The 20,525-nt window shown below is 39.7% G+C and overlaps 1 protein-coding gene across 4 annotated transcripts in view; it reads right to left on the bottom strand.

Moving 5' to 3' along the window:
* Window positions 1-4,432: 4,432 nt before the first annotated feature.
* The window catches only part of AFAP1 (actin filament associated protein 1), a 183,784-nt gene continuing 167,691 nt past the window's right edge, over window positions 4,433-20,525 (bottom strand). For 3 of the 4 annotated variants that reach the window (XM_030563808.1, XM_030563810.1, XM_030563809.1), the window contains 7 exons: window positions 18,980-19,097; window positions 17,085-17,342; window positions 13,059-13,173; window positions 10,383-10,547; window positions 9,648-9,838; window positions 8,702-8,863; window positions 4,433-5,122 (listed from right to left, as the gene is read on the bottom strand). In XM_030563808.1, coding sequence (XP_030419668.1) covers window positions 5,096-5,122; window positions 8,702-8,863; window positions 9,648-9,838; window positions 10,383-10,547; window positions 13,059-13,173; window positions 17,085-17,342; window positions 18,980-19,097 — 1,036 coding nt within the window. In that variant the 3' untranslated portion in view covers window positions 4,433-5,095. The remainder of the gene's footprint in view (window positions 5,123-8,701; window positions 8,864-9,647; window positions 9,839-10,382; window positions 10,548-13,058; window positions 13,174-17,084; window positions 17,343-18,979; window positions 19,098-20,525) is intronic. The other variant, XM_030563811.1, reaches the window with a different exon arrangement.

The following is a 20,525-nucleotide window of genomic DNA, read 5'->3' as shown; positions in this document are numbered from 1 at the left end:
CTCAAAGAGAAGCCATTTTTCAATTCCATCAGAAACTTGATTAAGTTCCTGTCATACAATTTCCGGGTCATAGATGTATAAATGTTTTCCCCTGTTCTCTGGTAAGTTTATTTTTTTTTTATTACAGCTGGAAATCTGCATCATTTTCTTATGAAACTCACTACTCTGATGAACGTGTTTACGCTGACCCTAGTGTTTTTTTTAGAAGGCAAAGAGGGCAGGCCTGTGAGTGTGTGAAACAAGCTGTTCACTACATTTTTAATCTCTGTTTACAGATGCTTTCACCCTTACAACAGCACATGCAAACTGGCCTGAGATAAAGTACCAGGAGGAACAGTGTGGGCCAAAAAACGGTTAATAGAGGCAATAACCCCCCAGAATAACGCATTGGCAGCAATTACCAACCCATTTAAAAACTAATGATGAACCAAGGAACAGGAGCTTTTTCCTTTTTAAAATCTTGTCAGGAACAAGTAGTGCTAACTACAATGGATGAAGCAAAAAGTAATTGGAAAAACTCATTTCCTTGTCATCAGAAGGATTATTAAAGGAGACTATCCTTGATGCAATTAAATTAATTCAATTATCTAACAGGCTCTACTACAGGAAAGGCCTTAAAATGTTTCATTGTTTTCATGTAGTGACAGATGCAGAGCTTTTTAAAAAGTGACGGAATGCTAACGGATGACAATATGAGGTTATTTTACAGGAAAAATGTTTTTGTAGCTGCTAAGAAGAAAACTGTTTTAGCTATTTTTTAAATACGAAACAGTTGTGTTTGATGGAGAAGCTGACTTAATAGAAGAAAGTATATTTTGTCCCAATACTATTGCCAGATACAGCCTCTTTCAAATCCCTAACCACTGAAATATGCATGTCTGCACTGAAGATTCCTTTGATAATCCCAATTTATAAGGGAATTAGATGCCCAAATTCCATCACATTTCAATGGGATTTGAATGCCTAAGGGCCACATTTTTAAAGGATTTTAGGCTTTGCTCAGCTGCAGTTTTCTCCTGCCACAAATGCTAAATGTTCTGAACTTTGTTTCACTTCTGTGGCATTACTTAGCCTTAGAGCAGTGTTTCCCAAACGGGACGCCGCTTGTGCAGGGAAAGCCCCTGGCAGGCCAGGCTGGTTTGTTTACCTGCCACGTCCGCAGGTCCGGCTGATCGTGGCTCCCACTGGTTGTGGTTTGCTGCTCCAGGCCAATGGGAGCTGCTGGAAGCGACGTGGGCTGAAGTACATACTGGCCACCGCTTCCAGCAGCTCCCATTGGCCTGGAGCAGCAAACCACGGCCAGTGGGAGCTGTGATCAGCTGAACCTGCAAACAGGGCAGGGAAACAAAGCGGCCTGGCCTGCTGGGGCTTTCCCTACACAAGCAGCATCCCAAGTTTGGGAAACGCTGCCTTAGAGCATCAGCTTTACAATAGGTTTTTGAGAAGCTAAAGGAATAACATTGCAGTTTAAAAAACAGTTGCAAGTATCTGGAAGACTGGTAATAACTTGTGCCTCTTTAGAAACCATTTAGATGAGTCATGCCAGGTAAATTTTGATTTTCTTCTATCTAATTGATTTAGGTATTAATACCATGCTCTTCTTCATAGTGTCAGAGTATTTCTAGTGAGTTGCTGAAATATTATGCATTAATTATGTTAACAATTACAAAGAAACAGTGATATAAACACTTCTTGTTTTGACAGGGTAATTTTTATTAATAATGCACATAAATCTGTCACACCTAGTAGGCGCCAGTCCTTTTTCACACTCTAAGACTTCCTGGAGAATAAACTAGAAAGACAGAAATTAAATGAAGCTAAAGACACACACTTGCAGGTAGGTCGATTTTGGATTTTTTTAACATGATTTTCCATGAATGTGTCTCTAAAAATTAAATACATTGAGAAATACAGTAGAAAGAATATATTTACAATTATAATGGGCACTGCCAACTTATCCAATAACAAAAATAAAACAAAAGCTTTTTTCATGTTTCTTGCATGCTTTTTTCCCCACAGAGATTTTTAAATATGATTTTGTTTTTCTTAAAAATACAATAAGGAAATAATTACATTCTTAATATGAGAACATTATCTTACAACATACAACCAGACCCAATTAATTTGAACGTGTCTAAAAATGAAAAACATACTAAATTTAAGTATTCTGTTAGAAAAATCAAAATACCAAAATCATCCTATAAAAAACACCTTTGGTCTCTCCAAAATTATGATCCAATATTTAAAAAAGCACCTGATACAGTAATAGGAGATTGTTTAGGAAGCACATGTGTAACATTTTCTCAAAAGACATAGAAATGTGATGATTTAAAATACAAGAGTTTTCTCTTTAAAATGTCAAACTGTCCTGTTGCTGAGTTTGCCTGGTAATTTTGAAATTTCAAAACTATGAAAATACAAACTTTGTTGCTTTTTATTAAAATTTGTACAGTAAGAGTAACATGCAAAAAATGAGTATTTCACAGCACTGAATATGTTGTGGAAAGAGGCTATTTCTGGAGTTTGATATATTCTATATTACAATACCTTGGCCATTATATAGAATAGTCTTAGCTAGTATGCTAATTGCAAAATGTTAGCAATGTACTTGCACATTTAGTTACACAATATGTTCACAGTATGTCATTTAGAACAGGCATTTAGGGGTCCCATTCTTAAAGGTGTATGTGGCAGAATGGAAGAATCATTACATGGAGTTGTGCATCTTATAAGCAGCCTGCAATTACTGTTTGCTTATAGGAACTGGCACACTCATCTCAGGCATGAGATAAAAATTTAACCCCAAGTCACTCCTCACTATGGGGAAAAAAGTTACAGAGCCAATCTGGGGGAAAAAAAGACTCAAATTAGTTAGGCTATTGGCTGTTCAGTGTTATTGATGTGGGACCACTTATTAACGACAACTGTTTCAGCATCACAGATGTTGACTAGAAGCCTAATTTGCATCATAAATATGTACAGATATAAATTAAATATTTAGTGAAATATACAAATAAATAACTTTTGAAATAAAAAGCCTAAATGAACTTACTTTTGCATCAAACTTTTTTTCCTGACGTTTCTGGGATACTCTATAGTACTGTAGTCCATATCATGCAGCATAACTTGTGCCCTTCACACAGAAAATGTTAAGGTCAATCTAAAATACAATACAATAGCCAGCATTGAATAAAAGACAATGCTGACATGTATTTCCCCACTGTATTTGCGTTATTGTGGCCCCTAAAAAAGCCATACTGCTGGGAGGCAACAAGGTCTACTGCCATTTTGGGCCCTGATCCTGCACCACTGAGGGAGCCTTGTCATTGGCTTTAATGTGTAACTGAATCAGACCCTTAGTAGTGGGCCATTATGACCCCCTCTTTCAAAAGTGCTCAGAGCCCACAACTGGGGCCAGATTTTTGGGGCTGCTGGGTGCTGAACATTTTAGCCTATGGTTGTAAGCCTGCAGTTTGCATGCGTGTATAACACCCATGGATGTCCTTTTGCTCCTGGCTCAGCGTTTTATGTACCAGTGTACATTTACAAAGCGATGTAAATTATTACCAATCATAGAACTGCAGGACGGGGTTGCCAAGTGAGCTATTCTTCCCTTGATGTCTGTATCTGCAATGTTGCCAACTCTTGTGTGTTTCTCAAGAGACTGGTGATATCTGGTGCTTTATTTAAAGCCCCAAAACCTAGAGACAAGTGATTATGTCAAAATCTCAACTTTAGTTTCAAGCCCTCCTGATTGTGGAGATAATCTTCAACACGTGACCTGAGTGCCTTTTAAAGGCTCGAAAAATAGAAGACAAATAGCAATAACTTTTTAAAAAAATCAAAGTTTTGTGATTTGGAAGCCACTCATTAATTTGGGGGCTTGACTCATGAATTTTGGACAGTTGGGTGTGGCAATAAAGCATCTGACTTTTCAGCAGAGACATACATGTAACAAAGGGAAAACAGACTTCTGAATTATTCACAGACTAAATGGAGAACCCTGTTTCTTGGCAAAAAGAATATGAGTCCTCTCTCACAAACGTCCTGTCACTTCTTATTTCATCATTGTGTATAAAGGAGATTGGAAATTCACACTTCCTCAAAAATATTATCCATGATCTGAAAGGACTGCAGGAAGCAAATACAGTCGAGTTATAAAGCCTGACTTTAACAATGTTAAAACAAGCAAAACAAAACTGCATGAGCCTTTTAAAGTTGCTGTAATTAAAAAAATAATTTTAGCGGCTGTCAGTGGGATTCTTCTGGGAGGTGCAGAAATGAAGCAACATATAAAAAGGACTTTGTGGCCTTTTTAAAATCATGCCCAAATAATTTTTAGACTACATGTGAGATGTTTGAAGATGACAGGTGCTTAGGAACAACAGCAACAATCAAAAGAACATATTAAAATCCATGGCAGCTTTTTAGGTCCTGATGACAAAAGCATCAGTCTAAAATGTATAAAAAAATGCTTCACAGACAAGTTGTCATTCCATGGTTATCTATAACCATAGCAAAAAGAGTGGTGGGGAAAAGTTCCTGACTTCCCAGCTCAAACAAGTCATGTCGTTCCTGTGGAAACATTTCTTTGATCTCCTGCCAAGTGACCAGGTAACAGCAGAATGAATCCTAATGAGCAAGCTTGTGAAAAGAAGTCCTCTCTCAGGTGGTAGAATTCTGAAAGTCAAAATTAGCCTTAATAGTACAACATATCTAGATTTATATGATTTCGTCTGGGTCTCAAAGCGTGCACCAGTTTTGATTTCCATTCAGGACTTTTGATGCAATGTCATTTACATTGTTGGTTTAACCTCTCTCAGCAATGTAAACTTTCAGTTGCAACTATATGCTCCTTTTTACTAAGATTTTTACAAATAAGGTTGGAAATAAAGAGTTACAGGTAATAAAAAGGGGCACACTCAGTTACACAGTAATACAGTAGACAGAGTACAGTCAAATGAAGGCTACTGTTAACTGAACATAATTATAAAACCTTGTCATTTGACACCACTTTACAGATGAGTCTTTTGCAGCCTACATCTTGGTCCATACGAAACAAGGCCTTTAAGCAAAGTAAACAAATTTGTAATGCTTATGTTCCATTTTTCAGTTCCCATTCCTAGAAGGGAAAAATAAAAAATGTGGAAATATTATAGAAATCTGTGTGTCTATACATACATGTACTCTGTATGCCATTATATAAATCAGAGATGAAGATACTGAACAGAACCTGACCCAGAACTGGTCCCTGTGGGACCCCAACTTCAAGCTTGACTGTGAACCACTGATAACTACTCTCTGGGAACGGTTTTCCAACCACTTATGTACCCACCTTATAGTAGCTCCATTTAGGTTCTATTTCCCTAGTTTGCTTATGAGACGGCCAGGTGAGACAGTAACAAAAGTGTTATTAAATTCAAGATATACCATATCTACCGCTTCCTCCCTATCCACAAGGCTTGTTACCCTGTCAAAGAAAGCTATTAGGCTAGTTTGACACGATTTGTTCTTGATAAATCCATGCTGTTACTTATCCCTTATCAACTTCTAGTTGTTTGCAAACTGATTGTTTAATTATTTGCTCCGTTTATCTTTCTGGATACGGAAGTTAAGTGCATGACCCAGATCTGCAGGGCTCCCTGAACAACTGCACACAAGGGCACAGGACATGGGGCAGGGAGCAGGGCTCCCTGAACAACTGCACACAAGGGCATAGGACATGGGGCAGCGATGGGCTGAGGCCATGCAGCCATAGTTTTTCAACTGAAGTATTATCTGTGGAGCAATCAGAGGGGTGTGTGTGTGTTCTTCTTCCCCATTCCCATTGCAGAGATAGAATAATAGAAAAGTAGGCTGGAAGGGACCTCAAAAGGTCATCTAATCCAGGCCCCCATGCTGAAGCAGGCCCAAATAAACCTATACCATCCAGAACAGATGTTTGTCTAACAGGTTCTTAAAAACCTCCAACAATGGGGATTCCACAACCTCCCTTGATACTTAACTAAATTATCCTTAAGTTAGAAAGTTTTTTTTAACGCTAATTGGGCTTGATACTGGATTCCTGAATTTGTCACTCATTCCATAATCTTTAAGATTTAATCATAATCACTGACAACCAGTAAATATCTTGCTGTTGCTTGACAGCAATAATTTATCTTGTTAAGATAAATAGGTGCATCATTCCAACTGCATGATCCTTTTTGATGTTACAGTCATGGCAGAGTACTCATGGTGACCCATAGCTCATGTCCCTTAGGCAGGGCCAGCTCTAAGCACCAGAAAACCAAGCACATGCTTGGGGCAGCACAATTTCAGGAGTTGCGCTCCTGGAGGGGTTTTGGTTTTTTTTGCCTGGGGCAGCAAAAAAACCTAGAGCCGTCCCTGCCCTTAGGGATGCATGAACAGAACAGGCCCCGCGTCTGAACTGTTAGATTTGAGTTGGTTTGTTAAGCATAAGCCTCTCCCCGACTCCGTTACTCTCTGGAACACCTCCTCGGGCTCCTGTATTGTCAAAGATATTCTACTAGGGGGACAGAGGTTTGAGAGTCCCTCTGATAGATGGGCTGCTCTAATTCCTCCTGTTTCCCCTTTCAGAGTGCACTATTTGTGCCAGCATAGCCTCTTGCCAGGCAGGCTCCAAAGCATGGGAGAGCTGCAGAGAGCAGCCACTCCAGCAGAGTGTGCGCAGCCCTGAAGTTACATTGTGCCATATAACACTCAAGTGAGGGAAGTAACAGAGAAAAAGGTTCACAACAGAGAGAGTTAGCGCACCAGGGGTTGGACACAGAATGGACAGAGCTGAGGAAAGCTGAGGAGGCAGACAAGGGGTAGAAATAAAAAGATGAAATGGATCAGGTAAGAATCCAAAATTTTCAGGGCTCGCAAACACATCCAACATATTGTGAAATGTATCCATTGCTAGGGACTTCAGAGTTAGCACAAACATGAAACTTGCCTCACTTCCCACGCGCTATGAGGGAGGTTACATATGCTGAACAAATTCCACTCTCCGGATGCTCACATACAACTCCCACTGATTAGTCAAATCATTACGGGCCAAATGGGCCTCTAGGCTTACTCATAACTACACAAGGCCAAAACACTAAGTGCCAAATTCCACCCTCATATTTGTGCATTCAACTCCCACTGAAATTAATGTGAGTTGCAGATGCATACCTGATGGTGGAATTTGGCTGTATCTAGTTGTGAATGAGCTCAGTACATTTTGGGTCGTATTATCTAATTCAGCTAAATTTCACTGTTAATATTTGGAGCATGAGGTTTTATGAAAAGGTGGCAACAGCTGTTCAATCTGAATTCAGAATGTGGAATTATTTCCAAAAGTAGCTTTGTATTCTTTTAAATAGTCTAATCCTACACCCAAGATTTTTTCCAGAAGAGGCTCTGATTAACCAGTAGTGTTCTTTAAATCTTCCATTCACAACTAACAGAGCAGATTTTGCTGCATGGCACTATTCTGAGCAACTCTTGTAGGTTGTAAAATACATCGGTAAGTGAATAAATAACTTGCCAATATACAGTCTCTCTTATCCCAAGAACTTTACTTTTCAGAAATGGGGAAACTGAGGCACGGATAGGGTTAGTGCCTTATGTCACATGACAAGTTTGTGGCAGAGCAGGAGAGCCCAGCTCACCTGACTCTCAGTTGCATGTCCTAACTACTAGATGGTGTTCCCTCACTAATGCTTTGCTAAAATGCATTTGCTTGTAAATTCTGCTTTCAACACTGCAAACGTATATAAAAGATGAAAAAATATATATCTTAGCATCAATGAAATGTTAAATACTTCCTAAAATACAACAAATATGGTTGTTTTAGACAAAATAATGGAGTGCACTATGAAGAACAAATGTGTAGGATTATTGTTTATAACTGTAGTTAGCAATGAACGGACCAAAACAACACAAAGATCTCAGACCCATGCCAGCAGTAACACCCCTTTCTACATATTGCATGAGTTGTTCAGTAACATACCTTAACTAGCCAATTCAGCCAGGTTCAGAGAACTATCATGAAAATCCCATTTAACATAAAGCACAAGTAGCACGTCTATTAAAGACTATATTAATGGGGTAGGAATGCAAAGTTTCATCCAGGCACTAGTCAGAACAAATTAAATTCAACAGATTTCTACTTTAATTGTACAGCAAGAATGGTTGCTTGCACAGTACATTTTCAATTACTACAATCTAGAACTATTTAGCTCACGCATCAGCTGGCAATGATTATATCTGATATTCTTTTGATTACTAAAGCATTGGGTTTAACAATGACACTAAACGCTTATTGACTAAACCCATTAGCGTAATGGTGAAGGGAGTAAAGGACCAGTCTGTATCACAGGCCATTTACAGGGAACTCCATAAAAGAACAGAGAGAGACACAAAGTCAAATCTATCATCTTAATATAGAATTTCTGTTCTTCTGTCATCTGGTTCCCCAAATTTACCCCATCAGAATGAAATTAATCCCTGTTCAGAGGATCAGCATGAAACCATGCACCACTTAATCTGAATGCAGACCTTGGGCCATCCCTCTATATTGGCGTGAAATTTCACCCGTAGAAATTCAAGCAGCAGGAACTAATCTTTCCCTCCCCATGAATAAAGGAGAGATGAGAAACATGCCATGACGGGCAAGGGCCGAAGAAGAAAGTCAAACAATAGATCTTCTCACCTTTGCTTTTCGAAGGACGTGACCTCGACATGGAGAACTACTTGATGAAGGAGGTTTCTTCAGCACTGCCGCACTGTTCACTGGTATTGAGCATTCGGTATCACTCGTATCACAACTGGAGATAGGAGAGTTTTCCAGAGTTCGATGCTTGAAAATTGGAGACTGACAGACAGAGCAGACAGAATGAAAATCTCAGACTGGGCCATGTTTCTTTCAAAATATTCATAAAAATAAAAAATCTTCAACTGGGTAAATTTTTTTCCAAATATTCATGTACATATTATGTATTTAAATTTAGAACTGCAGAAAACCGTAAGTTTTGTTTTAAAGTTATGAAAAGTACATTGACAGACAATCCTTTCCAAACGTGAACTACACTCATTAGGACAGCAAACACTATTTCCTGACAAAACAAAACAAAGTAAATAGTTATATATTCTATGATGGCTGCTTCAGTTCCCTTTAAATGATTGAACAACAGTGACCAGGTGGGCCAGAACAGTGAACCAACACAATAACTGACCATTGAACCAACACAAAAATTTTGTCCATATTGACCCTTGTGATATTCAAGGTTTAGAGAGGTTAAGCTCTTTGGGGGAGGGATTGGCTCTTATTATATGTTTGTATAGCTCCTAGCACAATGTGGATGTGGCCTCTAGGCACTTCCACAATACAAACAGTAACGCATGTTCCCTATAATTCCATACATATCAATTCAATGTCATTGTTGAAGAGGACACCAGCTGCAGGTGAGCAATGGAAATAATTCAAAACAGAGCTTGGCTGCTTTCTTTTCATGGGCTTATAGATCAGCTGCCTGATCCTGCAAGATGCCGAACACTCTCAGCTCCTACTCACTTTCCTGGATGTAGGAATCCCATTTCATAGGATTGAGCCCCATGTGGTTGGGAGCTTTTCTGAAATCATTCAGCTGTGGACATACCTGTGGGCTTGAGGTTCCTGATTTGGGCTCGATTGCCAATCCCAGTGTGATGCCGCCAGCCAAGGCTTTCTTCAGGCTCTCTTTCACCTCAGTCAGTTCCAACTCCAGATTTACACGCTCTGTCTCCTTCAGCTTACATTCCTCTTCCAGCTTCCGTAACTTATCTTCAAGAATCACTTGAGTCTTCCTGCCTGAAATCCAGAGATGGGTGCTATTTCAACAACAGGCTACAGTTGACGGACTCAGTGCTAAACAGGGTTCACTTATTTACAAATAGGGAACAAATGCTTTAAAATGCTTGGTTACCCAAACAGCTACACACACTGTAAGGTTTCAGCCTCATTCAAGTAAGATGTTTTGCACTTCAGATAATGCTCAGTGCTTCATCTGAGGCATCATCTTGTTCAGTTTCTAGCCATGTTAATTTTCAGTTAGTCTTTGTACCACAAAAATGGAAGTAGCCAGTGATTTTAAAAAAATGGCGACCTTTCCTACTTCTCTGTGAGTTGCTGATAATTGTGATAGCGTATTTTTGAGTTAAACACACTAATAGCACAAATATATCTGCATAGCAATTATAGTCTAATTTTATATATTTTAACACAAAAACTGAACCTCATGTAACAAGTAGTTTGGAATTTTGAAAAATACATTCCAGGCCCCAGGAAAGAATTCCATTTGGTTAGCTAGAATTCTTCAGAGTGCCAAGCTCTCACACAATAAAGCACCTCATACCAGCATTAACTTCAATGGCAGCTCGCAGGTCTTTCCTTTCTTTTCGGAGCTGAGCCAACCTGTTCCTCAGAGCTTCTTTTCTCCTTAACAACTCCTCCTCTTTAGTTTGTAACCTCTTGGCATCTGCCTCGACACGGTTCTTGCCATATTTGTACTGATCTGCATCTATACGGAAAGATTAAAGAGTAATGATGATTGTATTAACTCCTTCTCTGAATGGCTCAGAATATAGGAACATCACTAATCAGAATTTGAGATGGGACAAACAAAATATAAACATCCCTGAAACTTCTTGCTCTCAACTTTGTGACGTGGGCCCCTCGGATCTCTTTGGATAAAATAAGCAGCGAAACAACCCTTCAACTATCCATCAAATCCAACCCCACCAAAATCTTTTGCTATGTTTGAGAAAGTTGGGTTAACATTTTCCTTTTCTGTCTTCACTGGCTTTTCCCACACTTCTTGATCCCTGCTGAGATCTGAAGCACAAATGCTGAAATAATGTGAGAAAGTCCTATTTTCAAGAACCTTCTGGAAGAAATAGAAAATACCAAATACCTTACAAGACACCTGTTCTAAGAATTCCTGCCTGAGAGTGCAAACAAAACAGGTTCTGGTAAGTATGCAAAACTTTTCCTCTGCTTATCCAGACTGATGGCTGGTCTACACTACGGGGGAGGAGGGGATGAGTGAATGGGGGGGAATTGATCTAAGTTACGCCACTTCAGCTACGTTAATCTTCAGCTGAAGTCGACATACTTAGATCTACGCTCTCCCATTGATTCCCCTTTTGCTTCTCGTTGAAGTGGAGTACCGGAGTTGACACTAGAGTGATCGGCTGTCAATTTATTGCATCTATACTAGACATGATAAATCGACCCTGCTGAATCGATCGCTGTCCATTGATCCGGCTGGTAGTGTAGACAAGCCCTCAATCTCTGACCTGAGACTTAACTGAAGAATGAAGTTGGAAAACTCCCAGTTTTCCAGCTTTGCTGCTCCTTCACTTCCATCCCAGGCAAAAGGCTGAGGTCCCCAGACATGTGCCTCTTCTCTCCCAGTAAGGCTAGACTCTGAAGAAATGGCAGATGTCTCACTCTCTTTTCTCTGCCTAGGAAACTTCTTGGCCCAGATTCTTCTGACATCTTTAAATCAGAGATCTTCACACACCCCTTTCCCGCAGAACAGGGGCTGAACGTCAGAAGATTTTTTTCTAGATTTCAAACCTATTGAACTCCACAACATGTCAAAGCATTTTATAAACTTCCAAATCTAGAATTAAATGTTTAGATTATTAAATCCCACACTATTATAGATTAATTTCTGTAACACACTATTACATTTTTATAAAATGCCATTAGTTTCATCTGCATTATTATAATTATTAAACATTTATATTATAGTAGTACCGCAACCAGGTTGGGCCCCTAGAACTTTTCCAGAAGACCCTCGCATGAGAAATGTAATAACAGAACCATCCAAGTAAAAATCTCAAGGTAAGAGAAGAGAGTGCTAGTACTAACTGAGGTTACTAAATGAAAAACAAGCCTGAAATTCAACAGTCTAAGTGCTAAGGCTGGTCACTTCATCCTAAGGCAAGAAAAATGTACTCTTGAAAGTTCTCCTGGCTTCTCTTCTTCTTGATTAAAAATGCCAGACCACCACATAAGGCTACTAGAATTATTTTTTAGGTTGCTGAGTTGAGGACAAAACAAAATTATTATTCACTTTGGCCACCATTATATGTCATCAAAGTTATAAAAATGCAATATCCGAAAGAAAGTTGCAGGAGCAACAACATGGGCATGAATACTTCAGTATAATACAGACAGACAGACAGAGGTGTTTAGTGTCACAAATTTTGCTTAAACAGCTTTTGTGTGCTCAAAGTGTACTTTAAAAAATCCCTGTGAGCATTTTAAAATACTCAGGTGTCCTAATATGCATTTCTTACCATTTCAAATGCTAAGAGGGGAACATAACAAAGATGGACAAATATACTCTTAGGAATAACGGAATGTTAAAAACTGACGGAGGCCAGAGAAGCTCATTATTCAATTTACACAATTCGGTTCAATTGTAGTCTTAGATTTGAGACCCGCAAAACCTGTTCAAATATTCCTGGAGCTTTAGAATGTATGATTGTATAATCAGTATCGCTGAAAAATTACATTTTATTACAGAAATTATGAGTAAGATAGGTTTTGAAAAGAGAGGCCTACTTCAACATTTTTGCCACAATCTCAAAAATTCATACCAGCAGCCAATGAACTGTGTGTTTGAACCAGTTATTTTTTTGTTCCTGTTTTAGATTATTATAAAATCCTCAAGGGAGAGATCATATGCACTTATGCAGTTATACAGCTCCAAGCACACAGCTGATGTTTACTTAATGATTCCATATGTTAATAAAATGATAACCAGAGATACAGGGACTGATTCTGATTTCACACCAGTTTTACATGGACTTCAATATAGTTAATACTCCTCATTAACTCTGATGTAAGTCAGTTCAGAATCAAGTAATCAGTCTGTCTTTCCAAAGTGATGGTTATTAAAAGAATCTATCTGCTAGCACCACCTGTCTGGTCTTTACCTTGCTTGCTAATGGGAAAGACATGCCATGTTTCCTAATGCCCAAAGTTACAAAGCAAGATCGTTAAGAGATGCACTTACTCGATGCTGTGCGTTTCACACTTAACGCTGATTCAGATTTCTTCTGTTGGTTGTTTAAAATTCTTCCTTTTCCCAAGATCCCATTTGCAGTTGCAGAGCTTTTTTTGCCCTTAAACTGTTTGAAAACAAAATATTTATGCAATGGTAATGATTGTTGTATGGCTGGTGCCACAGTAACACTTTCACCAAGAGCAAAGCTTGAAAGAGTTGTTTAAAACTGCCTGCCTTCCATGAGGCTGTTCATATGCTTAATTGATTCTGTTGGAAACAGTGAATCCTCTAGAGACTGTATCATTGAGAATTGCCTATTCAGTAAGATCAGAGGCTGGCAATCACTGGGAATTGTGAGATTCTCCCTCTCTTCCTCTTCCATCTGTGATGGCATCATTGTTGCTAATTTGTTCTATTTTTTTTTAAATCAAAACTGGCACATTTTAAGGATGATGCTTTAATGGAGCTAACTGGTACTTTGTAACAATTTTCTATTGCAAAGCCCTTTAAAAATATAGTACGGATGCACATTAGTTTCCTACCCATCACAAGAAACTGTAGAACCTTTAGCCTTGCCCACTCACAGTGAGGTATAATTTTAAACTGTTGCTTATGTATTACAGGTTCTTATTAGGTCCATTTCCTAGGAATTGCATTGCAATAGTACATGGATGCCATTTCCAAATTAAATAATTAAAACCACACAACTTCATCCACAAGGAGTTAATCAACTGATTCTCTCCTAGGAGCAAACTCATTGAAAAAGGCAAATTAAGGTGGCTTTTGTACCACACCCTTACAGTGGCTAGACACAAGCTCTAGCTAACTACTAGTCAAGATAAGAACATTTCAGAGCCCCGGAGAATGCTCTGCTGCCAGCCTCAGGAATGAAACCACACGGACAGATAACAAGAGCATTCTGGCCAATGACAACTTCTGCAAAGTGCAATAGGATAGCCAGGTCATAGGGCAGTTAGGGCTTTTGAGAAGATAATCAGCACCTTGGACTGTACCCAAAGAGGAACTGGAGCCAGTGCAAAGCATAGAACACAATATTATGACATGGCAGTGGTCTGCCCTGTTTCAATGGTAGTTGCTATATTCTGGACTAACTGAATCTTCTACGTAATGTTGAAGGGCAGCCCAAAGTAGAATACATTGCTGCATTCTATCCGGGCAATGACATCCAGCTATGGATGACCGTGGCACTGGTCCCATCTGAAAGAAAAGATTGAAACTGAACCCCCTGCAAGATCTTGTGATAGGGAAGAAATTAACTTGTGCATCCTGGGTACAAAGGAATATAATCAGAGCCCAGTTCACACTTAGTAACTGTTTGTAAATGTGGGCTTTTAATAGCAAGTACTGGACATTTATAGTAGGATATAGAAACAGTACAGTTATGAGCTGTGCCAGATAATTTTGCTGAATGGTATGCAAAGACATAGTCCCTGTCTATTCACAGAACATTTTCTTCATGCCATACTATAGAACAATGTTTCTCAAACTGGAGTCACTACTTATGTAGGGAAAGCCCCTGGCGGGCTGGGCCGGTTTGTTGACCTGCCCCGTCTGCAGGTCTGGCCGATCGTGGCTCCCACTGGCCGCGGTTCGCCGCTGCAGGCCAATGGGAGCTGCTGGAAGCAGCGGCCAGTATGTCCCTCGGCCCGCGCCGCTTCCAGCAGCTCCCATTGGCCTGCAGCGGCGAACCGCGGCCAGTGGGAGCCGTGATCGGCCGGAACTGCAGACAGGGCAGGTAAACAAACCGGCCCGGTCTCCCAGGGGCTTTCCCTACACAAGTGGCGACCCCCGTTTGAGAAACATTGCTACAGAATATTTCCTTATGTGGTCAAGTTCCTAATTTTGTATTTACTGCAACTCCTTGTCGCAACCTGAGCACCAGGTTGCAAATAGAATCCGACAAGCAAGTTATTTAGGGTTCGTTTCTGTCATCCTCACTCAGGCTCAGTAGCTCATTAACCAACCAAGAAGCTCCACTGAATTCAACAGGGCCAGGCCCAGCATAAGATACTGTTCTTGAGAGAAGTAAGGGTGGCAGAATCTGGCACTTAATTACTGGAGAGCAGTGTGCAGTACTGGCTAACTGCCAGGATAGCATGTGGGTTTCCTGTTGCAGGTGTGCATGACTGAATACAGGGGTCAGAATTATCCTTTTCTTTCTCACTGATATAAATTTTATGCTGCTTCTGTCATTTTATCTGACTTTTGAAACATTGTCTAATTTTTCAGAGCAGTATTGCAGAATATTTTATTACAAGATACTCAGTCAAAATAGCAGCTTCTTCACTAGACATGCAAACTGACTGGCTAAAACAAGGTCATAGTACTAAAAACATCCCTATAATTTTCTTGTAATTGGTCATCTAGATGAGGTCTACACTAGACATTTTTGATGGCACAGCAATGTTGGTTAGGAACATGATTTCATTGGTAACCTTTATACATTGGTAAAAGCCCCAATTATAAAGGCAAAAAAGTCCTTTTTCCAGTGTAGTTTGTTTTACAACAACACACTTTTGCCAGCATAAACTGAGTCTACAGTAGGAGCGTTTCCTATTATAGCTATACTGGTAAACCCTTTCTAATGGAGACGAGGCCCAGGTATTCCTAAAATGGCTGAATAGGGATTTGTGAACATTAGACTGAAATTCACCCTTATATTAAAGGCTGGCAAAAGATCTAGATAAGTGTCACTTAAACTATCTTTTGAACCCTATTTTGAAGGCTTAAGTGTGACCTAAATGGTGCATTGCAGAGGGTCAGTACAAAAGCTAAGTGGTGAATGTCTTTACTACTTCTTAAATGAAGGATCCAACTGCTCTATACAAAGTAGAGAACTGGGCTCTCAAAAGTCAAGTATAATTTTTTTAAATTAAAAAGAGAAAAAAATGGCTTTGGTTGACGCATACAGTGATGATTATGTTATTTCAAACACTTTCCCCTTTGCAATACAATGAATAAAGGTTCTCTGTTAGATCTTTTAAATCTAAAAGCCACTGCATGTGATTCTTGTACAAAGGTTCATTTGGTGACACACCTGTATCCGCACATATGTTCCTTACAGTACATATTGTTTATTAGTTTATAGATGCTTTTGAAATATACCAATAATAAAGTCTGAACTGTAATGCAGAGAGTAACCTTCTACTGCGCTCTATTTTAATCCAAGAAAAGATGGGCCTCAACCAACAACCCTGAACTTTGCTGCTCATGCCCATCTCTGGTTCTAACATTAGATTCGTAGCTTTGTATGCATAATTAGACCAAACTAGTGGTCAGGTAAGTAATACAGATTATTTCAGATGCATCAAACAAGGAAAAGACTACCTTCATCTTACTATTCTCTTTAAATTAGGCTAATGACCTGATTGAGAATTGCATGCATTGTCCTTCGCAATGAATTCAGATATGGTAACATAGCTTATGACTGCGAACAGGGAATCTTAGATTTCTTCAGGGAAGAAAGCAACAGGGCAGACAGTTAAATGTAGTTGCACTGTATGTTTCAGTAAACTAGAACCACACTTAAAACTAAAATGCCAAGTATTTTATCCAATAAAAACAAAGTATTTAGGGGGCCAAAGTTTCAAAGGATGGTGCACAGAAATTTGCACATGCAACTGTTGCATTATAGCCCCTGAAATATTTATATGCAATATTTTTTGTTACAGTGACAAGCTGTGCTGAAACCCCCAGTAGGAAATATGCTGAAGCCAACTTAAAGCCAGAGGTAGGCTTGCCGTTATATGGCTAAATTTTGTTTGGAAAGTTCTGCCTATTGATTGTCTTGGCTCCAGGCACAGCACCAAGAACATGCTAAGCAGACATTTGATGGACAAACAGGAAGACAGCACCTCTATTTCAGAATTTACAATCTAGGTGAAACTCTTTTACTTGTAGTGGGCCCATTTAAGTTGCAAGCATTCTAGTGTTAAAACCAGACCAGTGAAATAGCCCCAGATTCAAACGGAATTGTGGTAAAAGGCTTTGTTACAGTATTAAACATTGTAGTACCTGAGAGCCAGATCCCCTCCCCACAGCAGAGGTGTTAGTGACAGACTGAGCAGAGGACAGATTGGATGAGACAGGATTTTTGTAATGGTTAGAGGAGAGTTTGTCAGTAGATAACCTATTGGCTTTTCTGTCAGCAGGTGGATAGCGTGCAAAGATTTTCGGAGACGGCAAGTTATCGTACAGGCCTGCGTTATCATAAAGCACTTCTTCTCCCATGTTTCTGCTACGAGAAGTAGGAAAGCCATCTTCCAGTTCCCACTGCAACACACACACTTTTGCTGTTAGTAAACAAAACATCATGCAGAACCTATGCAACATTAAAACATAAGCAGGTTATTTAGAATCATTAAAACCATTTGAGTTTAGCAAGATTTTGATTTTTCCTACCATTTGAGCCAAATCGGTCTAGAAAGACATGGGTAGCTATGGCATGTTTGGATGACTGCGGAAAAGAGAGGATTGTGTTACCCATTTCATAACCTGAATTTTCTTGTGTTTTCTGTTAAGCAGAGAAAAGGGGACTGTGATGTTACCCCATATACTATTACTTGACGATGATGATGATGATGATTATTTATTATTTTCCATTTAGTAATTCTGAGAAAGAAGGTGCTACAGTGCAGATGGTGATAATTACTTCCTTGCATAAGATAAGACAATAGTGGGGTACTCATGGGTAACGTAGATGAATCTTCAGGAAAATCTCTAGGACATATTTTGCTAAACCTGGTTTAGTAATACAGATTTTCAGGCCTGGCAACTATCAAAAGCTCTGAGGTTTTTCTTGAGGCCATATGTCTTTTCAGGAACTATCAGCTACTTGTGCACTAGCACTGTATTTTATTTGTTGGAAAAGTATTACTTAGCTAAATAAATATCTAAAATAGCTCCAGGCCATTTCCTCTTTCCACAAAAATGGAAAACTCAATAACGCTCACCCAGTGATTCATTCATTTAATCTTAAAAGAAGCCGTGGATCTGCATGCCCAAGATCCTTCCTTAATCCACCCTGTCTGCATGAGTGCCCTCCTCAGATACAGTCCCAAGCACACCCAAGAACTACACATGCATCCCACTCACCAAACACTTCGGTGTATCTTATTCCTTAGAGATTTTTCCCTACTCCTCTGACATGCCATGACATGAGAGAAGATTGCACTTGTTTGTGACAGTTTATGCCTTGAATTTCTGTACATTTCTCTCAGTTTTCAGACTGAGGTCTCAAATCTGCCTTTAAGACAATGCCCAAATTAGGAACTATGCTGAGCTGCAGCACTCGCAAACAAATATTTAAAGACCACGTGCCACTGTGTGCAAATATGCTCTCCCCCTCTCCCCCTCACTCCTACACAGGACCAGCTCTGCAGGCTAATTCAGAGGGTGGGGTGGGATCACGGCCTTGCCCTCAGCCTGCTCTCTTTGGGATGAATAGCACAACTGTCAGTGGAAGCCTCGTCTTGGAGATGGATAGCCCTATTGTCAGCTGTTCCTTGGATAGTGCCATATTCCTGCAAGGGTGCAGAGTGAGGTCTGACGGCTTGTTGTGCTTTCTTCACAACTTACAACACCCAACACAGGGCCTGGCACAATCAAGCCCTGAGTTTTGTCTTGTTCTAATGAATGTTTCTTTTAAAAAAATCAAGGATTTGGCACAAACTGATCAACAGGCAGCTGTTTGTATAAATATATGCTGGCTCATGAACAAGTTAATTTAAACAATATGTCCCACTCCCCTAGAAGTCTCCAGATGAGAGAGAGGTTCCTGATTATAAAGAGTAGAAAACTTGAGTTCATTTGGAATCTGCCCAATAGCACTCAATGAGGTAATACAGTTTTCAGGTGTCCTTGCGTTCAACACATATAAGCTATTTGCACTGTAAAAACTGAATTCTTACCGATCCATTTATGCAGGGAACATCATCATAATGAAGTGCCATTCCACTGGGACATGCGTAGCCATTGGCAGTGCTTCCCCGATATGGATTAGTAGATATAACACGTCTGTTCATAAAACTATGTAAAACAAAAAACACCACTTGATCCTTAGTCTTCATGATGATTCAATGGTGCTACACCCACATTTGATTATCTACCCAATCTGGAACACACAGCTTTTCTCTTTGTATTAAAGCTATAGATAGTTTTCCTCCTTCTGCAACCTCCATGAAAGAAAAATAAAGCTCTGTATTTTACTCAGATCTGGCTGCTAACATCATATCACAACATATGTTTCTGTACCACTATCATAAGAGAAAGTGTAGGACTGTGTGAAAGCCAGGATGGAAACAGCTGTAGCTGTTCTGTTGTGTTACATGTGAATCTGCTGATATAAACCAGTTTGCCAGACCTCAATAAAAATTTCTGCCTGTGTCTATATAGGATAGAATGAGGAAGGTGTGCATGCACATAGGGTTGGGGGGAGGGATATGACCCAAGACTCTATTACAATCATTTTAGGAACTGGAGCAAACCAAGGTCTAAATCCTGCAAAATGCTTTGTGTGTGGAACCGTGAGCTGATCAAAATTTTTCAAATGATTTTTTTTCCAGCAAAAGATAGCATATATTTGAAAACCAACATTTTCGTGAAAACTTTTAGGTTCCAATCACTTTTTTCAGTTATATGAAAACTTTCCTTAGAATCTTTTGAAATGTTTTGTGCATTTTTTAAAAATTATTTTTACTTTTGGTTTGCTGCTGTGTAACTTTTGACTGGGGACCGGTTGTGACATGTTGTCATGTTCTCCGGACTCCTTGCCTGGATGAGAGTGCACTCCAGCTGTCTCTCACACAGGGTGTGTGAAAACTCTGAAATAGAAACATTTTTTATAGTTTTGAATGTTTTTAATTTTAAAAAAAGAAACAATTTTGATCTAGCTCTTGTGGGATCCTGACTGACTTCAGTGAGGCTCCTTGTGGTAACAAAGGTCTATCCATGTGGAGCAACTTGCAGATTTGGGCCCCAACTAGCAATAAATAACTGTTACCTACTTTTCGTAACTGTTGTTCTTCGAGCTGTGTTGCTCATGTCGATTCCATTCTAGGTGTGGGTGTGCCCATGTGCACAGTTGTCGGAGACTTTTGCCTTAGCGGTATCCATAGGGTCGACTGTGGCACCCCTTTGACTGCCGTGCTCATGCAGTGGAATATCAGGCGCCACCACCCTATGCCATCTCGGTTCCTTCTTGCTGGCAACTCCGGAAGAGGGGCAAGAAGGCGGGTAATGGAATGGACATGAGCAACACATCTCGAAGAACAACAGTTACAAAAGGTAAGTAACCGTTTTTTCTTGTGTCAGTGCTTGCTCATGTCAATTCCATTCCAGGTGACTCACAATCAGTATCCCTGGAGGTGGGCTGGGAGTTTACAGATGTGCGGCTTGTAATACCGCTCTACTGAAGCAAGCGTGTCTTGGGTTTGGTGGGTAAGCACAGAGTGAGAC

Source organism: Gopherus evgoodei, chromosome 5 (genome assembly GCF_007399415.2).
Source record: "Gopherus evgoodei ecotype Sinaloan lineage chromosome 5, rGopEvg1_v1.p, whole genome shotgun sequence".
In the NCBI taxonomy this organism is placed as follows: Eukaryota; Metazoa; Chordata; order Testudines; family Testudinidae; genus Gopherus; species Gopherus evgoodei.
Note: the sequence above shows the minus strand (reverse complement) of the source record. Positions and strands in the feature narration are given on the sequence as shown.